Below are 23,858 nucleotides of genomic sequence, written 5' to 3' on the forward strand. Positions count from 1 at the left end.
AACCTCTTGAATTATCAAAACTTATCTCGCTCCACCCTCGCACGGCAGAAAACCCATCTTTATCTTGGATGTGCTATTGAAAGATTAATCTAAGAGCAAATATAATTAGTAATTTAATTAACTTTTTTGGGATCAAAATGAGAAATTTCATTCATAAAGAAGCAACATCAACGCAACCAGAGCTCCTGACTTCTCTAGGTGTTAAAGTAGAAATAAGAAAAGGAAATGAGACAACATCAATATATAAATTAACTTTTTTTTAATATCGACTGCATGATAAATTATTATTATTGGATATTTGAAATAAGACAAGGAAATGTAGAGCCTTCCCCAGTACAATCATAAAAAATAAGTAAGATAACATTACTTTGTTTTTTATGCAAGATTATGAACTTACTTCAATCTCTACAAAAATCGTTATCCAAAATTTTAAAATTTTCAGATCATAGTGTTGAAGGATATTTTGGTAGTGGGATATTTTGTTTTGGTTTTATTAATGCTTCAGTATCTGGGGAATCGCTTGTGGAAGTTTATTATTGGTCTCAAGAGTAACGACGAATTTAATGGGCAATCTTTGAAATCTCAAACCAATACACTTTTTCATGTCAATGTACATTACTTTTCTAAGCAAACCAGTAGGTTATCTAATTCGTGGGATTGGATCGAATTCTAGGTGGTCACTTTGACCCCGTTTCTACTGTTGATTTTTGGGGGGATTTTGCTTAACTTTGTATTTAAATATGAAGTAGGTTTGAAGTCACTTTGGACGTAGCTAGAGTTATTTTAGCTATAATTTGACTAAAAAGTAAAAGTTCAACGAAAATGCTCTTAGCAAAAGGGCGAACCAATTAATGTCTGAATTCTTTATTGTATGAAGTAAAATTTTGTGTTCATGGAAAAGTGGCATAGAATTAATTAAGCTAACAAATCTACTTAACCAACCCCAAGGTCATCAAAAATATCGTTCAGATTATCATTTCTTTGTTGTTGTTGTCCTCCTCATCCTCCTCATCATCATTATTATTCGAATCCCGTTCTCCTTCATTCAAAATAACGACAATACAAATCCAAATATTATATAAGCAAATAAAAAATAAAAAATAAAGGACATTAGGACTTCATAGCTCTTCTAATCAAAGGCTGGAGTCATGAATTTTCATAAATATATATTTTTCAATTAAAGAGCTGATGAAATAAGGTAGACAATTATTTTTTATTTTTTATTTTTTAAGATGGAGTGGGCTAATTTTCACTCAATATGATGAACTTTCTAAAAATTAGCATTAAATTCCTTTTTTTTTTTGGTTAAAAAAAATTGACACTGAGGTGACTATGCCCTTGCTTATTAATTGTTTTTTTTTTTTTTTGGTTGAGAAATTTTAGGATTGCATTCATAATTCAGCCAAAAAAATCATTAGTCACAAAAGGCCATTACAATAACGTAGCTATCTAACATCAAAATTAAGACAATTTAGGGCTCCTCTACTAACGATCACGCCTGATCGAACAAACTTTAACATAAATATCTCAACTGATAGTGCAAACTCATAACAATCAAAAAGATACAAAGCATAAACAAACCAAGAATTAGGTGTATATCTCTCTTTTGATATTGTGGTTTAAAAAATCACACAAAGCTTGATATAATGAAAAGACTAAAATAAGTTATGGTTTGAAAATTGTGTTGACTACACTTTATATTCCACTCTTAACTGTACCTAATATGGACAGGGAGTAAGTAAGTACGATGTCGTTTATAGTACGATGTCGTTTATAGGAATTTCCACTCTCAATGCTAACTTGATATTCTCCATCGTGATTTCACGCTTTCCACGTGTTGACTAAATTATATATGGATACTGAACTAATTCTATTAGAATCCTAATTAATTAACGACACATGGTGACCCCAATTTGACAAAACCATCCCGTCGCATCTACAACACGTTGGCTTCCCATAAATTTGAACAGACCCCATAAAATATTCCGATTGCATTGTCTCTAGAAACACCCATATGCTAAAGTTAGGTCACTGTTCGGAGAGAAACACTTATGTAGAATGAGGATAACATTGTTTTGTTATTCCTTATCAATTACGATATATCACACGTAATAAGTTTTTCACTTTGCATATTATGATTGCTATATATATTGTGCTACACATGTGAAGCCTGTGCCGAAGGTACAATTACAGCAGTAAATATGGAATTTGTGCAGTAGTCACATGTATATGCATATAAATATAGAGCCAAGTTTAACGTACTGATGCAATATAGTAGTGTGGTGCTCATGCCATGAACTTCTGCTGCATCAGTGAGCACTGCTGCGAACCCATTTGATTTATTTTTAGTTATTTATATTAATCAATATTTGTTGTCTTTACTTATTTGTTCTGACCCAAACTATACATAGGCTAGGGCATCTTAATTGTGACCAAAATTTATGTCTCCCACAGTGCAGAGTTCTGCAAAGCTGCATTTTTCTTTTTTCTTTTGAGTCCGAAAGTTGCATTTAGGGGCATAGCACTTGACTCTGTTTTTAGGTATATGTTGGAACTGGAAACTAGATAGCTATCAGGGAACATAGTGTCTGGCATTGCATTCTAACACACACCACGGTGTTATTGAAATTCGAACTTTTTTACAAATACACATATTAAGCAACACTTACATATATAGAGAGAAAGTTTTCTTTTCTAATCAAGCGGTCTCAGATACTTGCAAAAAGACATATTCTATATATACAATATACTCAACAGAACTCTATATAATTAATTACCCTAATTGGTGTCAATCTCCTTCTTTTAACCAATCTAATTCTCTTGTAAACGAACGGTGAAGAACTATTTTACACATTAATAATTTATATGAACTTACAGTAATGACAACCACTGACTATTGTTTAATACTTCCTTAATCAAGAGTGCCATTTTTTCTCCATTTAGTGGGATTTTTTTTTTGTTTTATTAATGTTTCCAATGTTTGGGGAATCGTCCCCCCAATGGACTTTAAATTTGTTCTTCTGACGACAACCTTAATGCCCTTTTCACAATAAAAAACACACACACACACACACATTTTTATTTGGAAAAAATCTTGAAAACTATAAAATATACACAAGATTTTATCAACAGAATTTCCGTACACGATTCGTATTTATTATATTACTGCATAGCTTTATTTATTTAACTATTCTTTTCCGTTCCACCTGGCCCAAAATGTAGGCTGATATGTTTTCTTGAGAAGCCAAAGTTTTTGCAATCATTATTTCTTAAACCAAACACAATATAGATTAGTGTTTTTAATTCTTTCTCTAAAACTTCATTTGAAATTTGACTCGTCCTTGTGACTCATGATGATTGTGGCTGGGAAGGAAATATTTAGGGTTTGATCGTGATAGCGGACTTCATCATACTTACTTTAATGGATGTTCAAAACCACTTCAAGAGGAAAATAAGGGGATAATTTTTGTTCACTAAATCAAGGTGTATACTCATCATTCTTCTCAACAATTGACATGTGTTCATAAACATAACCATAATTACATAAATCAAAGTAAAAAGTTAATTATGGTTATATCTATGGAGATGTTTCAATTAGGTTTCTTAGCAATGTGACATTTCCTTATTTAACTTAACAGAGGTTAAATTGGCGCACGTGACTTGCGCGTGACCTGGTAATTTTGCTAAAACATGGAGTACACAGGAATGGCATAGAGGATTAGGGTTTTGGGGATTGGGTATGGCGGCTATACATATGAAGGGTCAACTGGAAAAGTTGTTTCTTGTATTGGTAAGACAGCATAGGATCCATCTTGATCCTGAGCTTCCTTCTCCACCGTTTGATTGCTGCTTTTATACCAAATGAGCCATGATCTGGATAGCCCTGCACATCAAATGCGATTACACATCGAAAAGGATCCTTAGTGGGATTCTGAAATTTTGAAATAATTTCAAATCCTCTGGAATCCTACAAAGGACTGAGCAAGTGGTCTTGTAATGTAACTTCAATCTAGTGCGCTGCAGTACATTGTACAATTTGTAGTAAAAAATTGGTAGGGAAAATCTAAACCGACCATTTACCCTGTTTACTCAATAATTAATTACTAATACAGAAGTTTTCATAAATTTTAATCAATAATGATTTGATACGCCATGTGCCAGTTTCTTAATTTGAAGTCCTAGTTAAAAAAAACACAAAAAACAAAGTAAGATTTAGAACATACTCAAAAAATAAACAAATGAAATACTGTCACATCAGTTATGATTAGAAATGTAACATTTATTTGAGAAATGTATGTTATTACTATTTCTTACATTTGATTGGTAAATAGTGTAAAATTGAACAAAGAATTTGGTGTTTGAAGAAGCAGAGGAGCCACGCCCTGAGAAAAGAGCAAGGAAATCCCTAGAACTGAACTATGAGTTGTAACCCTTAAACCACTTGGTGGGTGACACATCAGAAAGAAACTTGGTGGGGCCCACAAGGATGTTGTGTACGTACTAGAAATGGTACTTGGCAGCAAGGGCTCAACTGGTGGGAGCGTTCTTGCTGAGGAGAGAAGAGACCAAATATGGAAAATATAGGAAAATAATAGGTCAATAGGGGCTAGAAAGCTGTATTGATTATGTAAAACGTAAAAGGCTCAAATGAACAACTGGAAAGGTTAAACCCAAGAGTGTTTCATTGATATTGCTTCTCACATTTTTGCATGCAACTTGGTCACTCAGATTCGTGACCCTTCTGCCCCCTCCTTATATAAATATGGCTCTAGACCTTTGCTTCTAAGCATAAGTGTGGCATTGAGAAAGAATATATGAGATAGTAGTTTGTGTAGTTAATTCTCTTGTCTGTTTGAGCAAGAGAGATCAGAGTGAGTGAAATTAAGAGAGCTTGAGAGAGAGAGAGAGAGAGAGAGAGAGCGCCTTCAATCTCTTGAAAGAATGGCCATTCAACATCCTTTGACTTTGTCCTTTGGCCTCTTAGGTATAGTACAAAATGTTCCTTCACTTTCTCTCTCTTTTTTCCCCTTCTTCTTCACCATTAATCAACTCATAGAAGCTAGCTATAAACAATTTATTTTGAGTACAAATGAGTCTAAACTAAAGGGGGAGGAGAATTTCTCACACACGCACACAATTAAAATGCTATGAGGATTTGAACCTGAGACATGCTCTATCTTTTTACATGCATGTCGCAACTTAATTCATATTTGCTACATTATTGCTTGTAATATGTGTATAGAGTTCTTGAGAACTAAAATAATTTTATTCTTTTTCCGTAGGCAACATCATCTCCTTCTTGGTCTTCCTTGCTCCAGTGTAAGTGGGTTTTTTTTTTCCTTCTTCCTTTTTCTCTCACTGTATATTGACTTTTTTCCTCCATGGCATGGAACTTCAAATATTCATCATCAAATGATTGTTGCTATTGCAGGCCAACATTTTATATAATATACAAGAGAAAAACTGCTGAAGGGTTTCAAGCACTTCCATATGTAATAGCCCTCTTGAGTTCAATGCTGTACATATACTATGCTCTCCTCAAAGAAGAGTTCAAAGAAGATGCCACTTTTCTCATCACAATCAACTCATTTGGCTGCGTCGTAGAGACTCTCTACATTTCCCTATTTCTTTTCTATGCCCCTAAGAAAGCCAGGGTACGTATCGATCGGTCAGCTCATTAACATAACAATCTTCAGATTTTGCTTAACTGCTCTCATTAATCTGTCCAGTTCATCTAGTTTGAACTCACATGTCGGGTTAATTTGGAACCTGCAGATCTCAACCCTGACGCTTGTGTTCTTGCTGAACCTTTTCGGTTTCGGCTTGATGATGCTATTGACTCACTTTCTAGCCACAGGTGAAATGCGGCTTAAGATTGTGGGATGGATTTGTCTTGTCTTCAGTCTAAGCGTATTCGTTGCACCTCTTGGCGTCCTGGTAATTAACGACGAGCTAAACGAAAATCTCTAGTTATTGCTATTTGTAACATCTTAACTGAGCATGTATTTGTGCAGAGACAAGTAATACGGACCAAGAGTGTTGAGTTCATGCCATTTCCATTATCATTTTTCCTAACATTAGGTGCTGTCACGTGGTTCTTCTATGGTCTTCTGATCAAGGACTACAACATAGCTGTGAGTAAATAAAAACCTTGCACACACACACACACAGAGATATATATATATATATATATATATATATAGTTGCATGCATGTGAAATGCAGGCATCACAGAATAGGGAATAGTCGCTTCAAAGTGAATTTTCCCTAGATACATCTATTCAATTTCATATTTTATTAATAATAATCATCTTTTTCTTTTCCTCTTTGTTTATTGAACCAACAGTTTCCAAACATACTGGGCTTCCTCTTTGGGATCGCTCAAATGGTGCTTTACATAGTCTACAAGAACACCAAGAAAGTTCTGGAGGAGCAGCCGAAAGTGCAAGAATTATCGGAACATATTATTGATGTGGTGAAGATCAGTTCCCTGATGTGCCCAGAACTAAGCCCAGTGGTTCTGCAGCCAACTCTGGATATTACAAATGACATGATCGAAGCGGTTCAGAATATAATCGTGATGGCTGAAAAGACCGAAGAAGCCAAGGAAGCCATGGATATTGATGCCTCTACCAAAGTTTAACTCAAATTGAAGGAAAGGAACTTTGCATGCTATAAAGTTTCAAGTCTTCAAACAAAATGCAGAGTTCCTCTATCTGTATTATGTCTGCCTAATTAAAGTTTAATTTGTGTGTTGAATTAATTAATATCTACTTAATTAATTAGGGGTAGTGCCGAGGGTGTGTCTCTGTATTATATACATGTGCCCCTTCAAATTAAGGGTATCTGTCTTGCTATCTCTCTCTAGCTATCTGATCTAGTTAGCTCTTGTGAGCTTTAAATTAATTTATCTGAGGGTACCCAAAAATTGTTATTAGTAGTTAATTACAAGCTACATTTCAATACTAATTTTCTTTTTAGCTAACTTTTTAGATGTAATCTTTTGGGATATTTAAGATAAAAGTTGGTGGTATAATTGCTAGAAAAACCAAAACAAGCTGAGAAACTTATCCAACACCATCTAACTCATTTTGGTATGGCTAGCTTTTGCTGGTATGCATGCATTTGTTATCTCTCCTACAAATGAAAATGACACTTAGAATTAATTTTGCTCTAGAAAGAACTCTAGACTAAAAGTGTCACTTTGAATAATTGTCACAATAATATCAAAATTAGTAGCATAAACAACTCACTAACACAGAAAAGTAACTGATCACAACATAATATATCATTTTAGAATAAGCATATTTGTGAAAAGCCCTAAACTAAAAGTGGCTGTGGAATTTTCTTCCTTCAAGCCTATCCACTTAAAATTTTGCCAATATTATGAAGTGAGCTAGCTCTTGTAGAAATCTCACTTGGAGAGACAGGGACGTACGCCTCCAGTAACCAAAATATAAAAAAACTGTGTCCTCCTAAATCCATGTAGTGGAGAATCTCAGATTCTCTCTGCAGCTATATACATATCTTAGCTAGTGTTCAATGACTCGAAAGATTACACCATGCCGATCTAACTGGGCCTACCTTTTAACATATCATGCTAGCCAGACACCACAGTGGAAGAAAATCACATATGTACATATAAAGTTTGGAATTGCATAAGAATATTCTTCCACATTTTCCACGTCGGATATCTCAACTCGTCTCTGTACGTGTGGTGGTGCTCACATTTTCCACATAGTTCTGCTACCATAGCAACTATTTTCCATTCTGATATGACAGTAATTCACTGTACGAGACATCAATTACTTTTTTTATTTGGGTTCTTGATGTGAGGAGTTTCGAAAAATATGATCATAGCCTTTATGTTTAGTTATTCTGTCACTGTGAGTGAAGTTTGAGTCAGCCTGATCAGATTTTCATCCATATAAGAAAAGATTTAGGTCACCTTTGCTTGCACCACAAATTAGGGATTGCTTCTAAGTATGACCATCATCCATATAGATAAATAAATATAGTATATGTCAACTTTTTCATGTTAAATCGGGTGGATTAATAACATTCTTATGGTAGCTACATTCCCTGATGATAACTCTCCTTTTTAAGAAGTTGGGGGGAATTCGGTTTTGAACTTGTGGTTCAGGGCAAAAGCTTATGCATCTATTATATGCCAATGTTTAGTAATTAATCACCCTATAGTTTATGCATGCATAGATATCTTTTTTCACGTTTTCTCAATACTATTCGGTTTCCACCATAGGCCAATTGGCCAAGGTAGGGAGTCCGTCCCCATTGCACCCGAGTTCAAATCCGCCTTCCTGTAGCAATTCAGTTTTTCTCTTCATAAGAAGCTGGATGACAAGCTGACTCAACGCAAACTAACGATGTTACTCGTTATAATTACATAGTTAATCATATTATGTAGCAGTTGATATGTTAATAATCAGTTTATTATAAATCAGCTAATATGATTAGAAAAATGTAATCGCTTTAGTATTGCACGGTTTTGCTATTTGTTGATGTTGTTTCTTGGAAGGTGTATAAAATGTACGGAAATCAGGTAAGGTCATTTTCAAAATGAGCATGCCTAAAGTTTAGGTAGGTTCCCATGCTTGACCCTACCATGACTGTGCATGCATGAGGTGATGGTGATGAAATAAAGTAACCCACTACTACTTCAAATTCCTTTGAAAGCCTGAAGTCACGGTTTGTTCAATTATAAAAGGTTAATATCTTCTTGTGCTTTTTGTTTGATTGTTCCTTTTTCCCATTTTGCTAAAGATTCTTATGCTTTTTTCTGGTCAACTTGTTCAACGTGCTTGAGTTACATGGAGTTTTAGACCACGCAGTGTTATCCGATAGGGAAATTTTGACATGCTGGATTGTTAACACACTTCAATCTTTTTTAAGTTCGAAATAATAAATTTACCAGCCAAAACTGCTTTTGTGTGCAGCTTTTCACAAAATTTCTGCACAGGGCATTACATTTTTCTCAAAAGGGGCTATGATAATGAAGAATACAAAAACGTAAGAAAATTATAACATGTTATGAGGATAACTAGCTGAGTGATGCCCAATCCGGATATGGGCATTCATAAGTCCATCCAGGTGCAGAATATCGAACACAGTGTAGCCACAGAGCCTCTTCATGAACATTGTATCTGCAATTATAATCACATTCATCAAATGGAAGTTGAAAACAGTCGGTATCGGATTTTATATGGTTACATCATATGCATCAAAGAATATTCATGAAGACTGCACACGAAGAACGACAATTTTTACCCTTTTGGAACCAAATCTGGACAATTTGTACACATGGGATCGATGCTGAAATCTTCATTGGAATCTACATGTTCGGTGGATAAATTTTCGCAAAAATCAGATGCCAGGATCGATGCTGAGCGATCATTAACATGTTTGGACAGGTAAAGCAAGTCATTGGCTATTGGATAGCCTGCATGTTGCAAATGTACACGTATCTACATCACAGAAAGGGGGAGATCATTTAGGTAATCCAAATCTTTGCTTCAGATCAATAAGAATGAAAATGCAGAGCTATATGTCTTTAGAAGATGTGGAAAATTCAGAAAACAAAATGAAAAGTAGAGTCATCAAAAGAATAAGCATAGCAAAGTTTCACTCAATTAAATTGAGAATGAAAATTACCAAAGAGAACCAAAAAAGAAAAAGCATACAATGCATTTTGCACACCTACAGTACAGAATTAAAAAGGGAGAAAATATTCTTTTTCCAATAGCAACCTTTTAAAAAAAGGCGGTGTTACATCACCCATATAATTATCAGGCATTTAATTACCTGATGAGTTCGGCCAGTGACTGGTTCACACAAGACAAGGCTATGAACTCCATTAGTACTGAGTCTAGTAAACTTCGTACAAGCAGTCTTCCCCTTTATGGGAGTAGTATCACCACAAGCACCAACCTGCATAAACGAGAGATGGCTATTGTTCAGTATTGTTCATAGAGGCTATCAATGTCATGTCGTCACTAGTCTAGTTGGTCCATCCGAAATTGTAAGAGACCAGTTCGCAATGCGTAATAACACAAGGGAGGAAGTTGCAAACAAGCAACCTCACCAACAACAATCACAGAGAAGGCTACAAAAACAAACTCAAAGATCCTATGGTTTAAACAGCAACTAGTAGCATCATGCACACATTAACCCACCTCTGCTGTGCTCCTTTGTTCTCGAGCATTATGATTTATGTTAGCATCTACAACTTGCTGGGAGAGAGAGAAAAAAATAATCTGTCAATCCTAACATTAAGAGCAGCATTTTTAACAACCAGCTTTAACAAAAGTAAACCTCCTGCTCAGGAAATTCCCCAGCAACTCTTGCAATGTACTGTTTCTTGATCATCCCTCCCTCAATCTGCAACAATTTCATTTTGACTTCAAAAAATTAAGAACTTTCTTATCCACAAAGCATGAAAAGAACACAATGCTTAAATAAGTCATCAAAACAGAACTCTTGAATATCTACAAAAAACAGTGGAACAAGAAAAACTGATTTCTTGAATATCCACAAAGCGTGATGTGCATGCAACCAATGCCACTTCTTAGACAATCCTGAATATTACCAGTCAAATAATTGGGAAAACCCAGGCTTATCTATATGCAAGTAGTCATGTGGACCAGATATAAAAGACAAGTGATGGACTTTATGATTTTGCCTAACATGATAAAACTAAAGAGATCAGACATGTAGCACATAACCAATTACAAAAGTGTACCCCTGTAATGCATGTAGCTCCTGGACAATATCGAATTGTAAGGGTTTAGTTAACTTATGATAGAAACCCTAATTGGACTATATCCAATTACATAAGTATATTTTAAACCCTAATTGTAACGTGACAGAAACCAAATCACCATAAATTTCTGCTACCATAATACACAGGCTTTGGTTGTGATATTCCACGGCCATGTGATGACTTAGTTTACGGAAAATTTAACTAATACATTGTTTGTTCAAGTATCATATAATCAAATTTTATAGATGAAAGCTTACCTGTTGCCTAAAAAAGTCAGCTTTTGAAGCACTTCTGGCCAAGATAAGGAGTCCTGAGACAAGACGATCTAGTCGATGGACCGCTGGCATGATCATGTCAAGGAAAATATAATGAAGCAAATAAAGACTCCATTTGAAAATATCATATGTAACTTCAAAATACATGCTGCCAGAAGTATAATATTTGCGTGAAAGTTAGGTTACGAAATAGAGGTGCCAAGCCATGCTCCGCCTCAAGGATGCCAACAACGGTATTCTTACGATATTGACCACATGGATGCACCTAGATAACAGAAGAAACTAACAGGCATAAGACTCCATAATCAGGTTGTGGGAGATGAGAAAAATGTTCCTCACCCGCTAGGCAAATATGTCATAATCCTACTAACCGGAATAGATGCAGGTTTACAAACAGTAACCACATCTGGTTCTTTTTGGAGAATCAACACATCCGAAGTCAACACTGGTGGTTCATGCCTACAAACAACCCTTACCACATTAATTGGTAGCTCCACAACTTTTTAATAGAGATTTGAATCAATCACCCAATTAAGAAAAAGATCATAAGTACACAGAAAACAAATTGAAAAAAAAAGATAAAGCAAGCAGAGTTAAAGGAATCGACTACAAGAAAACCACAGACCTGTGCAGGAAGTGGCTTATCTTCTCTGACGTTTTTACTATGTAGGAAACTGGCACCATCTCTCCATCAACTCGTATCCTTCCACATTTCACTGCACTAACCTGCAATGCATCACAATCCATAACAATATGCAGAGTAAAACTTGGAGTAAATTGTCACTAAAACATTTAATTAAAATACAAAGCAATTTTCTTACATAGTAATCATGAGACCGGCCTTTAAACTCATCAGTGAACAAGTCAACGATGGTCTTCCCCGCCCAGCGATTCTTAACCTAAAACCCAGTAGCACAGAATTAGGGTTTAATCACACTCAACTAATCACATTCCCAAACTAAGCAGATTGGCTTACATGAGCGATGAACTCGAAGTAGTAGGGTCTCACATGGCGCCTCCCTGCAACATTCCCGCCAAAATAAAAATGCTTTCTTTCAATTACTGTTAATATTTTACAAAGAAATGAAACAGCTTTCGAAACCCAGAAGTTACCGTTGCGAAAGATGTAATCTAGTCGGTGTGGAGGGTTGGCTGGGGTTTGCCAGACGATCTCCATGTCCTCTTCTTCCAACTTCCTCTTCATTTTGTTGCTTTATTATCAAAAAAATTGCTTTTGCAAGAGAATCACAGCCCTAATGCCCAAACCGCCCTAAAACGACGTCGTCTGGGCCCCTGCAGGCGGATTTAGGATTAGAAATTATGTCGCTTTCATACTATCGATCTTTTGACCTCGAACGACGTCGTAGTCAGCTTTGGCAACACTTTTTCTTCTTCAGCAGCTCACCCCCAACAAGAAGCACCAACCTTCAACCTCCATAGAAGAAAGAAGTACAAGAAGAAGAAGAGTCTCAGAATTGCTTAGGCTGATCGTCTGCTACGCGAAATTAAAAGGGTCGGGCTTCAGAAGTGCCAGAGTGCCAGAGTGCCACGTTGCCACGTGGAAGCAATCAGTCGGTGGATAGGTGAAAAGTCGAAAGTCAAAAGCTTGACGGGGAGAGATGCCGGAGGAGGATTTGGTGGACATAAAGTTCAGGTTGTATGATGGTTCCGATATTGGGCCGTTCAGCTACTCATCGGCCTCCACCGTCGATATGCTTAAGCAGAGGGTCGTCTCCGATTGGCCCAAAGGTTTGTCTTGCAACTCGCTGTTTCTTAGTACTTAATTTCTTTGTGAATTTGTTTGCTATTATGCTTGTCAATTTCATTGTGTTTCCAATTTGGAATTTTGATGTTGATTTGGATTTTTATGTCTCTAAGTTTGAAGTTTCAGTTTTGGGCAATCAAAATTTTAGGAGCTTTTGAAAGAGCCTTTTTAATTGAATCTTAAGCTAATTTTCTAATAATTAGAACAACCCAAAACAATTTTGAGTCTCACTTATTGTGGAATTGGTATTTTTTGTGAGTATAGTTACAAAGTTATTACTTTGACTCCTTTTTTTTTCCTCATATGAATTCTCTGTTTTTCCATTCTTTGTTTATCTAGTTTTGATTTTCTTGAGATGCCCTTTTGATTTTTGTATAGGCAAAACTATGACACCCAAGACAGCTAATGAAGTGAAACTGATGAGTTTTGGCAAAATTTTGGAAAACAACAAGACAGTGGGTCAATGCAAATTACCTTTTGGTGATGTTGGTGGGGGAGTTATCATAATGCATGTTGTTGTACAGCCAGCTATAGAAAAGGCTAAAACAGGTAAGATTTCCATTATGATCTAAATCTCAGAAAGTTTCGTTGCTTGTGGGTTGCAAAGACTACTTAATCTTGTGCTGTTTTCAGACTTAAATTTGATGTCTATAAATGAATTCGATGTTGTTATATCATATACTTCTGAACATTGATTTTGGGTGAATTGTGCACTGGCTTGTTTATTGCAGCCTTTATGCCTGGAGAATTTAATTGTAAATTCCTCTTAAAACTTTTGAACCGTTGTTCAACAATCAACTAGGAAAGTTGAAACTAACTGGTACAAAAAGTTTGTCATGTGGACGTTGTCATTACTTATTTATGAGAAGTTTGCTTTCTCTCGTTTCCTTCAACAGGAGATATATCTTCTATGGTGTTTACTCCAGCAATTCATTGCTATTAATGGCGTGTATACTGTCTGTGAAAGGGGAGCAACCTAAGATCAGAAAAGATTTGAGATTAAAGAAAGGTTTATAATGAAGACAACCGTCAATAGGAGAGAGCCATTTTGTTTATGACCTTTCTATGTCTTCCCTTAGGAAGAACAATTAACTTCCCAAGAATGGAGGGATGCAAATATTAAAACCATCCTTGTTGGTTACTGCTATTTGTTTGGAAGTTTTTCATTCAAAAAGTAACAACGTGGGTTTTACTGATCCTAATAGTTATAAATGGCAAAACTAATTTGGAATGGGATTTAATTAAGTGAAGTTTTGTTGCCCTCCACTTTTGATTTTATAAGCTTGAGGTTTCTGAAAAGCTTGTCATGGTTATTCTGAACAGAAAAGAAGGTTGATGATTTGCCCCGGAAAGTTGTCTGCTCCTGTTCCATATTGTGAAAGAAACTGTTTGATGTTGGGATCTGATGACTTGGGAATGAATGATTTGGCTACAGTAACCATCTCCGGGCATACGTTTGTTCATTTTTATTGCAGCACCAATGTGTACAAGTTGTGATGTGTGTACAGAAAACCATGTTGTTGGTGATTTCAATAGTTGCAAGGCTTTTGTCTTCCACCATCACAGATTGCTTTTTCTTTTGTTCATCTATCCATTTGTTATGTGCCTTTTCCTCTGTCTTGTCCTATAGGTTTGCTTGGATGATTGTAGCAGTAATACAAAGCTGTATAGACCTTATTAATGCAAAGATCCACAGTTCAACTACAAGGAGCAATGTGTTTATGCTGTGTTTATCTGAGTGGTAGACGAGGACAGTAGTGTAACATTGCTGGATTAAATTTCTCAAGTGGAATTTGCATCAACTAGTCCAGATGTATATTTGGCTCACCAATGTCCATTTTGGCACTGCATGCAAAAACGTCCTAACGATTGAGAAAAACCTGCTCTCTTTCTTGTTCGTTCGAACAAGACCACGACCATAAACTACGGATTGAATAAGTGAAATACATAATCTGAAAAATCGAGTATGGTAGTTATTTGGTTCTATAAATTTCTTTTTTATGGATGTTAAATTTTTTTTTTTTCTTGAAGTAAGATCCAGCGAGTATTCTCTTACTCAATTGAACATAAATTCTGCATAACTTTGTTGATAAGTGGATCAAAGAAAAATCGAGTATAGTAGTTATTTGGTTCTATAAATTTCTTTTTTATGGATGTTAAATTTTTTTTTTTCTTGATGTAAGATCCAGCGAGTATTCTCTTACTCAATTGAACATAAATTCTGCATAACTTTGTTGATAAGTGGATCAAAGAAAAATCGAGTATAGTAGTTATTTGGTTCTATAAATTTCTTTTTTATGGATGTTAAATTTTTTTTTTTCTTGATGTAAGATCCAGCGAGTATTCTCTTACTCAATTGAACATAAATTCTGCATAACTTTGTTGATAAGTGGATCAAAGGTTTTGTTCTAATCTTCATTTAAAGAAACATCAAGTGTTGACTTGAAACTTACTCTCTAATTTTCCCCATCTTTATTGGAGGAGGTTTCGAGTTCATATCTCGTGAACAAGGACCGTGCTTCCATGAATGAACGATTGAGTTAGGAGGGCAATTAGCAAGCCTCTTGTGTAATATAATCTGTTGTAATTCTAAATAGTCTACAAGATAACCATGTGTCAAGGTAAAGAGAAACAGAGGGTACAGAAACCGGTTGAGAACAAAGAAATTTCCGAGATTGTATACTAGCTTAAGATCAGATACTACACTCAACAGCTACTAAAGTACAAAAACTTCAAATAACAAAGCCTCGGATTCTGATGGAAGATGACAAACAAATCGACTCTCTCAAGGTCACCTACAAATTTGGCAATCCTGCAACAGGGGAAATCAAAGAAAATAATAGTACAGAGAAACAATGGATTTTTCTAAATCTGCCTAAAAACTCTATCTGCAGCGGCTATCGTATTTTGGATGTCTTCATGAGTATGAGCCAAGCTTGTAAACCCAGCCTCAAACTGGGAAGGAGCAAGGTATACGCCTTCCTCCAGTAGTCCCCTGTAAAACTTTGCAAACTTTGCGGTGTCACTCTTTTTCGCGTCATCAAAGTTGTAGACGGGCCCTTCAGTGAAGAAAAAACCAAACATCCCGCTTATATACCCACCACATATTGCATGCCCAGCCCTCTTCCCAGAATCTATTATACCTTGAATGAGTTCACTTGTGATCTTATTCAGGTATTCGTAACTTCCTGGCTCCTTCAACCTCTTAAGGGTATGAATCCCAGCAGTCATCGCTAATGGATTTCCACTCAAGGTCCCAGCCTGGTACATTGGTCCTGCTGGTGCCACAATTTCCATAATCTCCCTCCTTCCACCATATGCACCAACTGGCAGGCCACCACCAATGATCTTTCCAAGTGTTGTTAAATCAGGAGTAATGCCAAAATACTCCTGTGCTCCACCATAAGACAAACGGAATCCAGTCATCACTTCATCAAAAATGAGGAGAGCGCCATGTTCTTTGGTGAGTTTGCGTATGCCATTAAGGAAATCAGATTTAGGAACAATGAAGCCAGAGTTCCCAACAACAGGTTCAAGGATGATTCCAGCTATTTCTCCTTTGTGACTTTCAAAAAGCGCTTCCACTGCCGACAAGTCATTGTAGGGGGCCGTTAGAGTATCAATAGTGGCTGCTTTAGGAACACCTGGTGAGTCTGGAAGTCCTAATGTGGCCACTCCACTACCAGCCTTGACAAGGAATGGATCGGCATGGCCATGGTAACAGCCCTCAAACTTAATGATCTTTGGTCGGCTAGTGTATGCACGAGCCAGGCGGAGCACACCCATGCATGCTTCTGTGCCTGAGTTGACAAATCGGACCATTTCTATGCTTGGAACAGCGGAGATCACCATTTCTGCAAGAACATTCTCTAGAAGACAAGGTGCACCAAAGCTTGTTCCTTTCTTCATCGTTTCAGCCAGAGCTGCAAGTACCTGAAAGTAAGTGTTAATTCAAGATAATTGAGTTATATAATAACTATCTTTGCTACTACGAATTGACAAGGTGAAGATTAACAGTCAATTCTTTTTTATCTTTCTATTTTGTCCGGGAGAGGGATTTTTAACTTGAGATGCCTATGTGCTAGCCTTATTAAGGACTTATCATGGGCGATTCTCCTTAATAAAAAAATGAGGTGCCGACATCATTGTCCTAAAATATGTAACTCCTTTGGGAGAAATGCGTATGTGGTATTAGAGAAACTATATTACATATATGTAATACAAAACTCAGTGGAAAAATATAATGAGAGAAAGAAAGAAATAAGTCAGTTCTATTCTCCAAAACAATTACAGAAACAATGTGAATTGATCCTTGGATCAAGACTGTCAACAGAAGCGAGTGAAATTCATAATAGATTACAAGAACAGAGAATAATACCTTGTCATCTGCGTGACCGATTATCGCAGGTCCCCAGGAACCCACATAATCAATATACTCATTGCCATCTACGTCCCACATGTGAGAGCCCTTGACAGAATCAATCACAATAGGTTGTCCGCCAACAGACTTAAAGGCACGTACGGGGGAATTCACACCTCCAGGCATCAACTCCTACAAACAAAAAAAGTTGTGTCAGCAAGCAATAACAGATTTTGAAGCAATTTCTTCTATTCAACATCTGATGTAGAAAAAGTTAAAATGACACATATCCTAAAATATAGCAACTCAACATAACCATTTGAGTTCAGATCCCACGTTTCAATGACTAAAAGATTTGAATTTCATCGTAAGCAATCAGAACCTTAAACAAACTGGAATTGGATAACCCAAATTCAAATTCCCAAGCTCGTTAAAACATCATCAAGACTAAAGCTTCAGTTGCAACATCAAATATATTCACCTGTAATCACAAAACCCAGAAATTCCAATATTTCTAAGCCAAACCCACATCTCCAAATCAACTAAAACTCACCATTACAAATCAATCCCAAGATTCCAGCTTCTCTACTTATCTTTCTCATATTCCTAACGGATCACTACGAATCTACATCCCACCTCACTCAAAATCCTTAACAACTATTGGAAAAGAAAAGAGATTTAGACAAGATGGAAACTGTACCTTGGCGGCTTTGAAAGCCTGCTCAGATTTCTCGAGAGTGAAACTCTTCTTCTCGTCGAGAGAGACGGCCATTTTGACAGTGCAAAAACGCCGAGACGATTGCGAAAATCGTGAACTGGGTCTCTGAGAAAGCTTCGGAGTCGAGCGGGACAGCCCTACAGCTACCCCAGGGATTGTGTTAGCCATGATTGCTCCAAGCACTCTGTCTCTCTCTTGCTGGAGCTATTTCGGTCAAGAAGAAGATAAGTGTACGTACGAGTAAGACCACGACCTTAGACCACGGAGTACATTAGAAGATGCAAGCCATGTGGGCCGGGTTCCGGTAGTACCGGGTCGGGTCGGGTCGGGATTTATTGAAAGTCAACAGAGTTGGGCCTAACTCTGAGCCGCCTGACGTGGCCCCAACCCAACTGCTACAGTGCACATATATTTCTTGGTAACAAAACATAAGGTGAATGCAAATAAAATATTGCATTATTGGGGCTTGACCGTCCAATGCACATATACATTGTGACAACATTTTTCCTACTAATCACAATTCTGGCATGGCATTGGAAATGAATATTTTGTGTGCTTTTGTTTTTCTTTCTCCCAATGCTGAATACTTTGACATCAAAATGTGAGATGCTAGTTTGTTATTGATTTCAATTTGAGTAGAGTATTCAACACCGCCCCGAAAGTTCTTATATTCCATCCCAATTGCTACCTCATGTCCACAAATAGAAATATTGGAGGAAATTAAATGTTAAGGAACAAAATATTGGAGGAATCTAACAATGTTAGTAGACTATTTAATCGACTTATTTTCAATTTAGGAACACAGAATATAAAAAATTTCAATTCAAGAAAGTAGGTATTTTTACTTTAATTTTGTTCTCTTGAGAGATTTGGTGAAATTGCAATTCTTATTTTCAAATTTCAATTTGAGTGTATTCTTGTACTCTAAGTTACCAAGTCAGCTTTATTTAATTAAAACTTAATTAAACATAACTACATAACTCTTAACATCCTCCCTTAAACTGATTTCTGCTCAAAATAGTTTAGGATTTGTTGACCACCACATAGTCTTATTAATTTGCAGCTTCTCCTTTATCAATACGTCGAACTAAGAAAACTTCAAGCATGTTCCTCAGCTTCTTGAACGCAGGTTGCTTTAATGGCGTGGTCATAATATCTGCAATATGTTCTCTACTCTTGCAATACTGCAATTCAATCTTTCCATCCTTGCACAAATCTCTTAGAAAATGGAAGCCAACATAAATATGTTTACTCCTTCCATGCATAACTGATTTCCTTAACAGCTTGATGCACAATAGATGATTTTTGGATCCTTTTGCTCATTTCCAAGTACTTTGAACATCTTTCTAAGCCAAACAGCTTGACAAGGGTTGGAAGATGGTGCCACCAATTCAGCTTCAGTTGTGGAATGACTACGATATTTAAGTCTTAATTAAATAAAGCTGACTTGGTAACTCAGAGTCCAAGTCAAGGAGGATTCCTATTTTGTAGGAGTGGTGGTTAAGGTCGTTCACCACAGTTAGAAGTGTTTCGTTGCTTTGATTTAGTTCCACAAAATATGTACAAGTTGATTTAGTGTTTAACGTGCAGTGTAGATCAATTCTATTTAAATTGTAATATTGTTTCATGAGTATTTTCCAGTTTTCAAGTTCAATAGCTTCAAACTTTCAATTTCTTTTGAGTTCCAACATTACATCCCAATTGCTACCTCTTGTCCATAAATAGAAATATTGGAGGAAACTAAATGTTAAGGAACAAAATATTGAAGAAATCTAACCATGTTAGTAGATTGTTTAATCAACTTATTTTCAATTTAGGAACGAATAATTAAAAAATTCAATTCAAGAAGTAGTAGGTATTTTTACTTTAATTTTGTTCTTCCGAGATATTTGGTGAAATTGCAATTCTTATTTTTAATCTTGAAATTGAGTGGATTGTTTAATCAATTCTCAAAATAGGCTGTAACAGTATGCAAAAGCAAATATTGTTTTGTCAACAATTTTGATTAATTTGTAGGAAAAAATCATTTGTGTGGAAGTAATACTTAGCATCAGGAAAAGTAATTTATATATTGTTTGTCAAAAGAAATCCTATTTGTTAGATTGAAAATGTGGTAATGTTTTTTATACAACGCTATGTACTAACATAATGATGCACAAATCTTATAGATCTTATCTCTATTGTTGATTTTGCATCCAACATTAGAAAAAGAATTTGACTTATAGCATGTTTATTACTCTATAATCGAGTGAGTAATAATTAATTTGAACATGAGTTTGATTGAGGAGTCAAATTTTGAATTTCCATTGAAGCTATATATTAATTCACCTAGAATTGAAACTAATTTAATTACTAAAATTTTATTGTTCTCAATAATGTACTGATGATGGGTTGCTTTTTCAATAATAAGAATAGCATCCGTACTAGCCAAGAGTTTAATTCTTACAAAATCAGAAGTCGAGTTCCTAATATTATGTGAACCGCACTTGCATGTTCATTCCTAAATGATTAAGTAAACGCAAGATAATCCATAAATTGTGATTGAAAACCAACTATTTTTATATTTAAAAAATCTGATTACGAATATGTGAACATGTCGTTTGAAGGGTAAATGGCCTTTGATATTATTATGAATGGAAAAAACCAAAGATGACAAGCTAGACAGAGCAGATCGGTGTCAGCAATAAATCTCTTTGCCCCATATTTTTTAGAAACATTATACCAAAAGGAATATTCCTTTAATATCACATTTGAGCTTTTGCATCTCCAACAAAGTAATGACAGTAAACCATATCCTATACTATAGTCTATAGTATATTACTATATACACAGGAGAGAAACCCAAAACATGTCAAAAACTCAATTTGAAGTTCAGGCCCAGCCAAGTCTCTCTCTGTCACCGTGCATTTCTACCCTAATCCATCTTCAGCCAGTCCACCACCCAAAACACCATTTCAGGTACACAAATCCCAGAAAAGAGTTGAAACCATCCAAAAACAAAGAAGGGCAAAATGGGTCTCTTAGGAAAGCTCAAACTAGCTTAGCTATACTAAATCCTGCTTTAGGTGCTTTATATAATTGTCGTTTTTGTTGTTGTCATGTCGTGTGATATTATTATAGTAAGGTGATCTTTTGTTAATATTGAGATATTAAGAGCATGAAACGGAGGAAACTGAGAGGTGGTAGAGGAAAGTATTGGCGTATTGAAAGGACAGTGTACCGCCATTGACCAGAGGCTTGCCATCGTTCACAAGGCAGTCGTTGTAGTGAAGGCGCTTGAAGATCCTAGGGTTCACAAGCCGAGCCGAGCTGAACCAACCACAGGTGAGGTGGATGCGAGAGACATCACATCCGCTGGCACACACGTTCATGATCTCAACGGTGTAGGTGGGAATACCACTTGGCAGTGGGCCCGTGGGACCCTGGTTTATCACTATGTCTGCCTTGCTACACTTTTCTCCTGGAATTCTGTTTGGTTCGTCCATTTCTGTCGCTGAACAATTAAAAGCAAACACACAATTAAAAACGAAACAAAATTAAAGAAAGAAAAAGAATAAAAAAGGGTGTTTAGGCATTGAAATTAGGGTGCTGTGCATCCAATTAGACAATACAATGCAAACCGACCAAGCCTTCCAATAGGGCTGGCGGGGAGGGAGAGCATCTCCAGACAAAACACACTTTTGATAGGTGATTCACAGGAATAATACATGAAAAGTGAAAACAAACAAATCTAAACCCCAAAAAGGCTAAAATATGGAGAGAGATGGGATGGGATGGGACCATGAAGCTTCTGCTTTGCTTTCATTGTATCATCTATTCATATCTGCTTTTCAGCTCTAGGCTTAACTTTTGGGTATTGGAAAATTAACATTCAAGAAAAAAGTAAAGCGCTTTTAGTCAACACACCTTTTCACTTATAGAGTGACATTTCCATCTGTCAAACAGCCATTTACAGAAAGAAAGAGACAAGGTGCAATTGAAATTCATTGTATGCAAAAAATAAAATTGGCAGCCAGCTTGCAAATTGAACTCGGGCAAATTTATGCACCCAATTGGGCTTTATGCACACAAATTTCAAGAAATTATTTATATAGACACCAAAGCAAGCATGTAGCCATGTACATAAAATAGTGTGTATTTTCAAATGGGTACCAAAACAAGGAATGAAAATTTGATGGGATATGGAGATCCCATTCAAAAGATGCCCATATGGACAACAAATGTTGCCCTGGGGGGCAAAGACAAAGCGCTAACGGTGCACGTTAGCATAGCCTTAACCAGCAAAAGGACATGCACCTCTGACACCCAACCCCACCCATCTGACCAAGACTACCAAAATTCATTTGCGAGCAAATGGGTACCGAATTCTGGTTGTCCCTCCCAGCACTCAGCTCTCAGCATCACTATTTTAGAAAAAATATAATAAATCCAGAAACCTAAATGCATTTCAATTGTCCAATAGATACCGAATTGAAGAAATTAAATTAAATTAAATAATGCCAAGAATTTTTATTTAATTGGTTGATTTCTTACCACGAAGAAGAAGCTTGCGGTGGGTTGCAGTGAGAGTGTTGTTTCCCGCACCAGACGAGCTTGAACCCATGGAACCATGGCGGATGCTCATGAATACAGCTGCAAAACAAAATTCAAAAATTAAAATGCGTAAAAAAAAAAATTCAAATTCAAAAAGAGGAAAATGCTAAATCATTGGATTTGGTCATCATGTTGAAATGCAGAAAAGACAAACACATGGACCCCTTGTGTTTGTGAAAGAGATGCCAAGAACAAACAAAACAAAAAACATAAAGGCGGATTTAATATATAAAAAAAATAAAGTAATAATTAAATAACGAAAATCAAAACGAATGTGGAATCTGAGAAAATCGTGGCGTGCGTAAATCTTCTCCAGTAAGATCCAAAGGCGTCCGTACACGTACCATGGTCAAACGCAGGCACGAACAGCAGCACTGCAGCCACTACTGCGAAGAAGACGAGTAAAGACGACGTAACGACCACACCGACTCGCCGAGTCATCATCATCGCGTTGAGTGGACGAGTGAGTTGAGTTAAGAACGAACTCGGTTGCGAGAGTGAGCGCTGAGCTGACGAGCTAGTTGAAAACCTTGGCCCGCCCTGGAATATGAAGAGGCTGAAGCTGAACCTTCCTCTGCAAGCTTGGGCGATAAGCAGAAGCTAAAAGCTAAAAGCTCTGCATTGAAAACATAGAGTGAGAGAGAGAGATTGAAGGAACCGATGAATTTATATCACATCAAAATCAATTGATCTCAATCAGTCAAAGAAAGAATAACCGTCGATTTGGAGAAGGAGAGAGAGAGGGCTGAGATTTGACTTTGTATAAAGTGGGAAAGGCTCACGGGGTTAATGAGGCTATAGGCTATACGCTAGGCTTTATTATAGGCTATGCAACAGGCAAAACGGCGGCGATTTGAAGTTTTGAAGAGCAGAAGGTTCAGAAATGCAGGTGGTGGTGTTTGATTTTGAACATAAATAAACACAGAAAAAGGATGCGTTTCGGTGCAAATTGAAAACTGCAATGGCAATGCGTGTGTGGGAAAATGGGGATTTTCCGGGAAAGTTTAGGCAGCGAAATTAGAGGAGAAAGAAAAAGAGAGAGAGAGTTTTAATAGACTGTAAATAGTAGTACTAGCAGTACAGGATAACCAAGGGACACAGAGCACACAAACATACACAGAGCAAAGTTGTAGAGAGAGGCAGACGTTGTTTGTTCTTGCAGAGAGAGAAGGAGAGAGAGAGAGAGAGAGAGAGAGAGAGAATGCAGAAGCTCCAAGAGCGTAGAAGAGGAAGGTGGGAAGTCGTGTGCTCTGGTCTGGGTCTGGAGTGAGTGGTAAAAGCGGCAAGAGGTAATTATTATATACTGATTAATTATTTTTTGGATTTTTGGATTTTTTTGGGGAGAGATTATTATTTGATTACATGGAAAAT

General features: G+C 36.5%; 5 protein-coding genes across 6 annotated transcripts; 2 read left to right on the forward strand and 3 right to left on the reverse strand.

Annotated features, from left to right (window-relative positions):
* Positions 1–4,691: 4,691 nt before the first annotated feature.
* LOC117627177 (bidirectional sugar transporter SWEET10-like) lies at positions 4,692–6,856 on the forward strand. Its single transcript, XM_034359118.1, has 6 exons — positions 4,692–4,984; positions 5,283–5,319; positions 5,432–5,654; positions 5,776–5,937; positions 6,015–6,134; positions 6,346–6,856. The coding sequence occupies exons 1-6, from the start codon at positions 4,942–4,944 to the stop codon at positions 6,640–6,642; spliced, it is 882 nt and encodes a 293-aa protein (XP_034215009.1). The 5' UTR covers positions 4,692–4,941; the 3' UTR covers positions 6,643–6,856.
* Positions 6,857–8,881: 2,025 nt separating this feature from the next.
* Positions 8,882–12,482, reverse strand: LOC117627176 (RNA pseudouridine synthase 7). Its single transcript, XM_034359117.1, has 12 exons — positions 12,165–12,482; positions 12,028–12,071; positions 11,873–11,950; positions 11,677–11,777; positions 11,423–11,510; positions 11,238–11,316; positions 11,034–11,116; positions 10,329–10,394; positions 10,190–10,246; positions 9,819–9,944; positions 9,285–9,481; positions 8,882–9,160 (listed from the first exon to the last, which is right to left on the reverse strand). The coding sequence occupies exons 1-12, from the start codon at positions 12,253–12,255 to the stop codon at positions 9,058–9,060; spliced, it is 1,113 nt and encodes a 370-aa protein (XP_034215008.1). The 5' UTR covers positions 12,256–12,482; the 3' UTR covers positions 8,882–9,057.
* On the forward strand, positions 12,372–14,523 carry LOC117627178 (membrane-anchored ubiquitin-fold protein 3-like). 2 transcript variants are annotated; one of them, XM_034359120.1, is made up of 3 exons: positions 12,372–12,800; positions 13,195–13,365; positions 14,140–14,523. In XM_034359120.1, the coding sequence occupies exons 1-3, from the start codon at positions 12,671–12,673 to the stop codon at positions 14,193–14,195; spliced, it is 357 nt and encodes a 118-aa protein (XP_034215011.1). In that variant the 5' UTR covers positions 12,372–12,670; the 3' UTR covers positions 14,196–14,523. The 2 variants fall into 2 exon arrangements, with proteins under 2 accessions (XP_034215011.1, XP_034215012.1); XM_034359121.1 differs by lacking the exon at positions 14,140–14,523 and adding an exon at positions 13,713–14,133 and having other exon boundaries at positions 12,417–12,800.
* A 932-nt stretch (positions 14,524–15,455) lies between these two features.
* LOC117627816 (glutamate-1-semialdehyde 2,1-aminomutase, chloroplastic-like) lies at positions 15,456–18,136 on the reverse strand. Its single transcript, XM_034360065.1, has 3 exons — positions 17,877–18,136; positions 17,195–17,368; positions 15,456–16,749 (listed from the first exon to the last, which is right to left on the reverse strand). The coding sequence occupies exons 1-3, from the start codon at positions 18,060–18,062 to the stop codon at positions 15,682–15,684; spliced, it is 1,428 nt and encodes a 475-aa protein (XP_034215956.1). The 5' UTR covers positions 18,063–18,136; the 3' UTR covers positions 15,456–15,681.
* A 2,489-nt stretch (positions 18,137–20,625) lies between these two features.
* LOC117628174 (protein TAPETUM DETERMINANT 1-like) lies at positions 20,626–23,658 on the reverse strand. Its single transcript, XM_034360558.1, has 4 exons — positions 23,604–23,658; positions 22,832–23,103; positions 22,428–22,526; positions 20,626–21,387 (listed from the first exon to the last, which is right to left on the reverse strand). The coding sequence occupies exons 2-4, from the start codon at positions 22,932–22,934 to the stop codon at positions 21,044–21,046; spliced, it is 546 nt and encodes a 181-aa protein (XP_034216449.1). The 5' UTR covers positions 22,935–23,103; positions 23,604–23,658; the 3' UTR covers positions 20,626–21,043.
* Between the last annotated feature and the right edge of the window lie 200 nt (positions 23,659–23,858).

Source organism: Prunus dulcis, chromosome 5, assembly GCF_902201215.1.
Source record: "Prunus dulcis chromosome 5, ALMONDv2, whole genome shotgun sequence".
Taxonomy (NCBI): Eukaryota; Viridiplantae; Streptophyta; class Magnoliopsida; order Rosales; family Rosaceae; genus Prunus; species Prunus dulcis.

Excerpts from the sequence above, each read along its gene's own strand:
- LOC117627177 (XM_034359118.1), top strand. The coding sequence starts at position 4,942 with ATGGCCATTCAACATCCTTTGACTTTGTCCTTTGGCCTCTTAG. Across the intron at positions 5,320-5,431 it reads TTGGTCTTCCTTGCTCCAGT|GCCAACATTTTATATAATAT; the intron begins GTAAGTGGGTTT and ends TTGCTATTGCAG. Across the intron at positions 6,135-6,345 it reads TCAAGGACTACAACATAGCT|TTTCCAAACATACTGGGCTT; the intron begins GTGAGTAAATAA and ends TTGAACCAACAG.
- LOC117627176 (XM_034359117.1), bottom strand. The coding sequence starts at position 12,255 with ATGAAGAGGAAGTTGGAAGAAGAGGACATGGAGATCGTCTGGCAAACC. Across the intron at positions 10,395-11,033 it reads CTGACTTTTTTAGGCAACAG|ATTGAGGGAGGGATGATCAA; the intron begins GTAAGCTTTCAT and ends AAATTGTTGCAG. Across the intron at positions 10,247-10,328 it reads GGGAATTTCCTGAGCAGGAG|CAAGTTGTAGATGCTAACAT; the intron begins GTTTACTTTTGT and ends TCTCTCTCCCAG.
- LOC117627178 (XM_034359120.1), top strand. The coding sequence starts at position 12,671 with ATGCCGGAGGAGGATTTGGTGGACATAAAGTTCAGGTTGTATGATGGT. Across the intron at positions 12,801-13,194 it reads CGTCTCCGATTGGCCCAAAG|GCAAAACTATGACACCCAAG; the intron begins GTTTGTCTTGCA and ends ATTTTTGTATAG. Across the intron at positions 13,366-14,139 it reads TATAGAAAAGGCTAAAACAG|AAAAGAAGGTTGATGATTTG; the intron begins GTAAGATTTCCA and ends TATTCTGAACAG.
- LOC117627816 (XM_034360065.1), bottom strand. The coding sequence starts at position 18,062 with ATGGCTAACACAATCCCTGGGGTAGCTGTAGGGCTGTCCCGCTCGACT. Across the intron at positions 17,369-17,876 it reads AGGCTTTCAAAGCCGCCAAG|GAGTTGATGCCTGGAGGTGT; the intron begins GTACAGTTTCCA and ends TTTTGTTTGTAG. Across the intron at positions 16,750-17,194 it reads TCGGTCACGCAGATGACAAG|GTACTTGCAGCTCTGGCTGA; the intron begins GTATTATTCTCT and ends ACTTACTTTCAG.
- LOC117628174 (XM_034360558.1), bottom strand. The coding sequence starts at position 22,934 with ATGATGATGACTCGGCGAGTCGGTGTGGTCGTTACGTCGTCTTTACTC. Across the intron at positions 22,527-22,831 it reads CGTGCCTGCGTTTGACCATG|CTGTATTCATGAGCATCCGC; the intron begins GTACGTGTACGG and ends TTTGTTTTGCAG. Across the intron at positions 21,388-22,427 it reads CCGCAAGCTTCTTCTTCGTG|CGACAGAAATGGACGAACCA; the intron begins GTAAGAAATCAA and ends TTAATTGTTCAG.